Source organism: Ranitomeya imitator, chromosome 5, assembly GCF_032444005.1.
Source record: "Ranitomeya imitator isolate aRanImi1 chromosome 5, aRanImi1.pri, whole genome shotgun sequence".
Lineage (NCBI taxonomy): Eukaryota > Metazoa > Chordata > Amphibia > Anura > Dendrobatidae > Ranitomeya > Ranitomeya imitator.
In genome coordinates this window covers 357,499,686-357,507,662 of record NC_091286.1, presented here as the reverse complement: position 1 = coordinate 357,507,662, position 7,977 = coordinate 357,499,686, and the positions used below count along the sequence as shown (strand labels likewise).

Below are 7,977 nucleotides of genomic sequence, written 5' to 3'. Positions count from 1 at the left end.
TCGGGGACCAATTTACTCTATGTCACGGTTCCACCCCTCAGTGTGTCTGGGATACAGTTATTGACAGCTCAGCCATCCAATCTGGTACAGGGGCGTGTTGAGCTGTCAGAGTGTTGATTGACAGCTCGACTATCCAATCTGAGACTGGGAGGCGCTGACTGGTGATTGCCATGCTACTTAACTGAGCTTTTTCTCCCATACCTCTGCCAGATGTACATTCAGCTAAGTGTGGTTTGTTTCGTCTGTGTCTTGAGGTCTGTATGTTGATCTTTCATTGCCTGACCGTGCACCTCGTTCTGATCATCCATCTGTTTAACCCCTTCTGCTCTGCTATCCTCTTGGTAATCTGACCTCAGAACGTTATCTGACTACGCTTTTGCCTCTTCCTTCTCTTTATGACGTACCCTCCTGGCTTCTGACCTTGGACTCCTTGGCGATCCTGAGTTGTGTCACACTCTCTGTTTCTGCCACCGCTATCACAGAGGGAGCGCCTCTTTTTCTCTCTTTACCCTATAGAAGGGTAGGCGGATGGCACACTTGCAGTCATGTGCCAACTAGGCACCTGCTCTTCTCCCAATCATCTTCTATTGGGAGAAGCCAGATGAGACTTGTTGGCACAGACAGATCCTTTACAGCAGATCCATAGACAATGAATAGATCCATTGTGCACATGCTTGGCCACTGCTCTATTCTAAAGAGATGTTTCAAAGCCCTGTTCTCAAGATGAGAGGGGCCTCAACAGCCACTTCTGGGTCCCCCTCATTTTTTTGCTGAGATTTTCCTTCAGTAGTGACTTTCAATGCATCAATGTAACCACTAGCCTAATCGGTGTCAGACCAAACATGCTGGTATTATTACTGAGGCTACAGTGATCCTGTGGATGGACAGCACCTCATCACAAGAGAAAAATCAACAAAGAAAAGTAGGGAACACTGGAGGGTCACTGGATTGATTTGGGGAGAAATCTTTATTTTTTCAAATTCGATCACATTTTTCCTATTAACCTAAATTCTTCAAATCCCAGACACACTGATAAAGGGACTCTGTCAGCAGAGAATGACTTCAAGCCAAGTGGAGGCGCTCGGCGCTTCATGGCGGGACAATTATTTAATACACCTTCCCACCTGCTTGGTTTCCATCTATCTCTGCCCTTCTCTGGGTCTATGCCAGAGCTGTCAATCAAAGACGAGAGGGGTGGAAATAGAGGGACAAAAAGCAGGTTAGAATGTGTATATAAATGATTAGCCCCGCCATGGTGCACCAAGCGCATCTACTTGGCTTGAGGTCATTCTGTGCCGACAGAATCCCTTTAATGTAATGAGTTGAAAGATCTGATAATTCAGAGATTTGTCTGTGAAAGCAATATTTTTTTCATAAATACACCCAAATAGATGGTACAAAAGACACTTTATTATATCCTGTGCTATAAGGATATTAATTCTGAATTTTATATTCTTGACTTACATCCAAGCACCTCTGTAGATACCAATGCTCATTGACAAACTATGCATAGCTGCAGAAAAAGAAGACATGGACCCCATATTAAAAACATATTCATTGATCTATTGCAGTTAAGATATTTACAAAAATGAACGCGAGGATCTCAGTTTAATATTTTGATGAGACTGCATGAAACCCACTGCTACATCATGGCGAACCTCTCAGTGGGTCCCTGACCTGAACGGTGCGGCACCATGCGCTGACCACTGCTGAAGGATAAATGGAGCAACCTGACGCCCCATAGCACACCTGCTTCAAGGTAAAGCCCCCATGACTCCAGATCACAACACCCCAGAGCATCACAGCTACAATGGACACCACCTAGCACCAAGTGAAAGGAGTCCATTTTTGCTTAGCCACAATAGATCAATGATTGAGTTTGGGATGTGCAGTCCATGTTTTTTGTTAATATAATTTGTCAATTATATTAACTACAGTTATATAATTGACAAAATATAACGAATCAGATAACATACACATTCTGTTCAGTTATCTTGGGATGATGGGACCAACTCTGATTGCCACAATTAATCAACACAATGTTGTAAAATAAAGATACAATGTTCTGAAATACATTGAGTACAATGATCTCACACTCATGCAGACCCCAAACATTTAACTTTTATTCACAAATGGTATCATTTGTTTTGAGATATCACATTCACCCCATCATGACCATTGGCTGAGCCAACAGAGATATGGTAGGCATGTTGGCATAATAATAATTTCTCACTATACCGTTCCTCTAGGAGGACTGTATCCAGATACCTGGTCAAATTTCATACAAAAATATTATATACAATGAGGAAAAGCGTAAAAACATTAGAAAATAAGTTAAAAACCTTGCAGAGATAGTTTCATAACAAGTTAATTGAGTTTTCACAAAATATAATTCTGTAAATTTGATACATTTCAAACACTGGCAATTTTACAAAAAATAAAGATCTTTTCTTGGACGTGTCAGTAGCATAAAAAGGAGAGAAGATGTAGTCTCAGTGTACGATCCAGAAAATCTCCGCAAATATTTCTGCTCAGTAGGAGTGCATAATTTCATGTTCCCTTCCACACATCATCTAGTGTTCATTCGAAACTGATGGATTACAATGCTTTCTAAAAAGAGAAAAAGAAACATGTTTTTCAGCGTTTCGGAAATCACAGTGAATAGCGACTCCATCTTCATCAAGTTCCAAGCATTTTCTTAAGGTGTAAAGGTGAAGCTTGTGCTTCTTATTTTCTTAAAGGGTAACTAAACTTTCTACATACATATATAAAACTTTGCAAAGTTAAGACTTTTTATAATATAATTTATTACCTAATTTTGCTTCATACCCTCCCAAACACCATGCTCAATGTTTGTTTTTAACATTGTTGTTCATGCTCCTTTAAAAGCTACTTTGAACTACTGCTGTAGCAAGAATACTCGAACATTATTTACAAACGCTCTCCCTATGTAAGATTGGTGTAGAGGAACAAAAAAGGCTCACACAGGGAGAGTGTTAATAGGGAGTATACGGTAGATTCTTGTAGAGCAACAGTTAAAAGCAGCTTCTAAAGGAGCATGAACTAGGTAGTTGGTTAAAACAACACTTTTAACATTGTGTTTAGGAGAGAATGAAACAAAATAAGGTAAGAGAGTAGATTACAAAGATTAATAACTTTGCAAACCATTGATAATCATTAGAATCAGATATTTATCGTAATTAAAATAATGTTTAGTTACTTAATTCTGCCCAATTCAATGTTGAATGACTTTGCTCAAGTCAGAAATTGCCAGGTACAATAAATGCTGCTTTCCAAATATAGTCAAGTTTGACGTGTACTACCAACATACAGTATCTTCTAGAAAGACTAGTTCTTTTTCAATCCAGCAAAAAGACGGATGTGGCTGATTTAGTAATATTTTTTATGAATATATTATCATATGTCTGGGAAATTAGAAGTTTGCCATCATGATAAACAAGTGTTTCACAAATTGTAGATGCTTCTAGTCTTGAAAATTGGCCATAAATAGAGATGTGACACCAGCATCAAAGGTTAGTGTCAAAATGGAATTCCTTGAACCCACAAAATGGAAATTATTCTAGTAGATGACCATCAATTCATAAAGAACATGTGTAGGAACACTTTCAATTGCATCAGTCAAGTCAAATAGTTTTTGTGAATCGACTTATTCAATCATGGCGGCAAGTCATTTCTGGTCAGTTACAATCCGACAGACTTCTGGAGCCTATTAATGTCATAGCCCAGGCATACAAGAAGACCTTAACATGTTCTGGTGGGCCTGGCTGACCTTGGTCAGAGAGACTTTGTTCACATGTTATTTTGTGTTGGACGAGGCCAGAAATCCATATGGGAACTGATCCTCCCCTTATTTTGATAAAAAGGGAGGCTACATCTTCTCAAAGATATGGAGTATTTCTGGTCAACAGATGTACTCAACAGCTTTTAACATCTATGAGATACAAAAATATTATACCAAGTATGGCCAGCTAAAGAGTGGTAAAATCATTCTGTACCTATAATTCCTGCTTACCAAAAATGGTGTATAAATTAATTTAATCTGTTTTGCATTCAGTTGTAGGAAAGGATAGACATTGAGGTTGACAGGTAGTGTCACAAAATAAAATATCTCAATGTTACATAGAAAACTCTCATAATCAGGAATGTGTCTCCTGTAGAAAAATGACCCATTACAATAAAAATGACGATAGGAACAATTCACATAATAGTTGTTTAGTATATAGAAGAACAGCAGTCATTCAGAAAAATGAATTAATATATTAGTATTTTCCATGGTGCTGTATCGTAAGAATACAGAGGAGCGTAAGGTAGCGTTTAAGATCATGTATAAGATGTAAATCCAATGGGACATGGACATAGATGCTGGCATGGCATGTTTTACTGCTTCAGGGTACCACTAAGCCACTTTGCCTTAGTCAAGGTATAAATGCGTTTAATAACTAAAAGGGCCAAAATACAAGAGGTTGACAATATACATTCGTGGTCAGGGCACTTGTGATGGTCAAGGGGCTTTAAATTGAGTTGCTTTACATTGGGCACGTGAGCCCCAGCAGCCACAATCAAATTGACGAGAAGGAAGATAGAATACATGAACACATGTAATACGCCATGTTTTGTCATGGAAGACTAAGTTCACTTGATGCAAATACAAATATAGTTCACAAGTATATTACAAATCAGAAAAGACAGAATACATAACATACATTTAACATGCAAACAAGTTTTAATGACTTAGTAGTAGATGTACAATCCAGATCAGACAATGTGTTAGAGAACTGCAGATATTTCCATAGAAGTGGTGGTGTTACTCCTCCTACATCAGGAGATGGCAGTATTTCCACATGATTTCGGGAAGCAAACTGTGAGGCTATACAGATAATATATATACTCGCTTATCACGTGGAAAACTATGTATACAGCAGACAATGTAATCATTCCACATGGGCAAAGTCATATACATCTTCATGCCATCATCACTGGCATGCATCTCAGTAACATTATATACAGTAATACTTTAGACTGTAAAACATTGGAATGCAAGAATAAATGTTTTCCAATAGATTTGATTTTTTTTCCAAAGTTGCTGCTTTACATAAATCAAATACATAGGATATAATAATACCTGTTAACTGTATATACTGGAATGGTGGTCTACATTTCCTGGTCTGGGCCTACAGAAATGCGATAGCAGCGTACCAATTAAAATGAATATCGACCAAACATCTGCTGCTATGGGATTGTTGTAGACAATGTTTTACAGTACATCCATATTCAGAATTAATTTTTGAGACACATGGTTATCTCTCTTAATTTTAGTTACGTGTAGCCATCTCTTGAGAAAGTCGACAGCTCATCGGTCTGCCAGTCTTTCGAACAGCAGCGATGAAAAAGAAGTAATAGAATTAGTATGAAACTATCAACTTCGATAAACAGGGAACTGCTTTTAATGGTAGCAGAAACACCTGCACATACCCCTGAGGCTTAGCCTCAGCCCTTCCCCCCTCCGAGAGGGGCAGAGCTGCCGGCTGGCGATTTCTTCAATTCTATTTTCATAGACTGACTCTCGCCACGTGGCTCAAATTTTGTCAGATTTCCTGCTCCTGGCACTGCCATTATTGGCTTTACTGCTTTCATACCTTTTGACATGGGAATGCGGGTAGGGATGTGGCGTTGGTTTGACCCATCCTGTGGTGTCTAAAAAATTAGAGAAATATATCAATTGAGAGTTAAATAAAACTCCTTGCCAAACCGTACATTATACAATGAAAATCTAACAATTACAACAAACATTTTTAATCTTTTTTATATTTTCTGATTTTACATTTTTCTATTCTATTTTTTTGAAGATGTTTAGGCGTGAGGCCAAATTGCTTAATCTGCTTAAAATTAGAGTTTTGCTTTACAGCACCCCTAAGGACCATTAGAAACAAGAGACTGTATGGGAGAGTTCAGCTAGCATGCTCTGTAACGTTTTAAGGGTCATTGCAGGAGAAGGGAACGAGGGGAGGTAAGTAGAGATGAGCGAACCCAAACTTCAAAGTTCAGGGTTTATAGCGGACAGTTAGTGTCCGGAGGTAAACTCCAAACACGGACTTCTCCCAGAAGTCCGTTTTAATGTCCAAAATTCCGGGTGATGTTTGAGAGAGTGAGATTTTTTTTTCCAGCAAAGTTCGGATCCCCATTGTTTTCAATTGGTGTTCAGGTTCTGGTTCAAGTTCGGGTACAGTTCTGGTACCCAAAATTAACTTTGGTATAAAGTTCGTGTCGGATACCAAAACTCGAACTTCACCGGGTCCACTCATCCTTGGAGGTGAGCTGTAACCATTATCCATTGCAAACTGTGGGATGCATTGTTATTAAATAATCACAGTAAGATAACAGTGAGACGACTGCTGAAACGTGATCGGACAATTCCAAGGCTCAGTGGCTGAGCGAAAACAGCAACCATCAATGATAGTGACATAGAAAATTAAACAAAACTACACCAATAATTCTTTAAAGTATGTATAAAAACTTAATTTATTCAATATGTCAATAGCAAATTACTAATTTACTTAATAAAATGTGATATAGGATCTCCAAAGGCCAGCTGTGACATTCCACATTTAATTGTTTTATTTAACGAGTTTCATTCATAGGCCATTTACAATCCAAACACAAACAAATGCAAACGGGATCTATACTTTTTGCAGCTTACAATTTCAAACTCTAGCTCAACTTCGTAGATTACATGCTAGAGAGATATACAGCACTCCTGGTAGAGAGATGAGGTGCCCAAGTGGGGTTCCAACCCGTAATTAGGGCAAATGAGAAACTTGGCACTCAAAGGTTGCAGTGAATGGAACAAAATTTATTGGCAATCCTATTGTTAACATTTCCTTCTTAAAAATCAGGCCTTCAACAGAATTGATTGCCATAGGCTGTGAACTTACGGTATATTCCGCGATGTGCACAGAGACTGTGACATGTGTCGCTATGGAATGGCATTCCATAGTGATGCACGTCGCTGTCTCAATAGCGCTGCAAAATGCATGGGAATGAATGAGTAGGTGGAAAAGCCCCTTGAGGAAGTTCACTAAAAACGCGTGTCGGGGCGGAGGGATGTGTGACTGGCCTGGCTACAGTGTGCACCTGTGAAGCTCTTTTATCCAATGTAATGATTTTCCCATATAGCAATTAGGCTATTCATTCTTCCAATGCATCAACACTTTATTAACCATTGACTGGTATTGAATACTAGGGACTGCTTAGCCCATAGGCACTTGCACTTTTGAAATACATGCTATTTAAGGGTTTCTAACCTTAGGATTTGTTCTTTATAGGATTATTATACATTCACACTGAAGGCATCAAAACTATGAATTAACACATGTGGAATTATATACTTAACAAAAAAGTGTGAAGCAACTGAAATTATGTCTTATATTCTAGGTTCTTCAAAGTAGCCACCTTTTGCTTTGATGACTGCTTTGCACACTCTTGGCATTCTCTTGATGAGCTTCAAGAGCTAGTCACCGGGAATGGTCTTCCAACAATCTTGATGCTTAGCACTTGTTGGCCCTTTTGCCTTCACTCTGCGGTCCAGCTCACCCCAAACCATCTCGATTGGGTTCAGGTCTGGTGACTGTGAAGGGCAGGTCATCTGGCGTAGCACCCCATCACTCTCCTTCTTGGTCAAATAGCCCTTACACAGCCTGGAGGTGTGTTTGGGGTCATTGTCCGGTTGAAAAATAAATGATGGTCCAACTAAACGCAAACCGGATGGAATAGCATGCCGCTGCAAGATGCTGTGGTAGCCATGCTGGTTCAGTATGCCTTCAATTTTGAATAAATCCCCAACAGTGTCACCAGCAAAGCACCCCCACACCATCTCACCTCCTCCATGCTTCACGGTGGGAACCAGGCATGTAGAGTTCATCCGTTCACCTTTTCTGCGTTGCTCAAAGACACGGTGGT

General features: G+C 39.3%; 1 protein-coding gene across 5 annotated transcripts in view; it reads right to left on the bottom strand.

Annotated features, from left to right (window-relative positions):
- Nucleotides 1-2,107: 2,107 nt before the first annotated feature.
- FILIP1 (filamin A interacting protein 1) overlaps nucleotides 2,108-7,977 on the bottom strand; it is a 214,813-nt gene continuing 208,943 nt past the window's right edge. For 4 of the 5 annotated variants that reach the window (XM_069726536.1, XM_069726534.1, XM_069726537.1 and 1 more), the window contains 2 exons: nucleotides 5,494-5,715; nucleotides 2,476-2,610 (listed from right to left, as the gene is read on the bottom strand). In XM_069726536.1, coding sequence (XP_069582637.1) covers nucleotides 5,509-5,715 — 207 coding nt within the window. In that variant the 3' untranslated portion in view covers nucleotides 2,476-2,610; nucleotides 5,494-5,508. Of the gene's footprint in view, nucleotides 2,611-5,493; nucleotides 5,716-7,977 lie in introns of all 5 variants that reach the window. The other variant, XM_069726538.1, reaches the window with a different exon arrangement.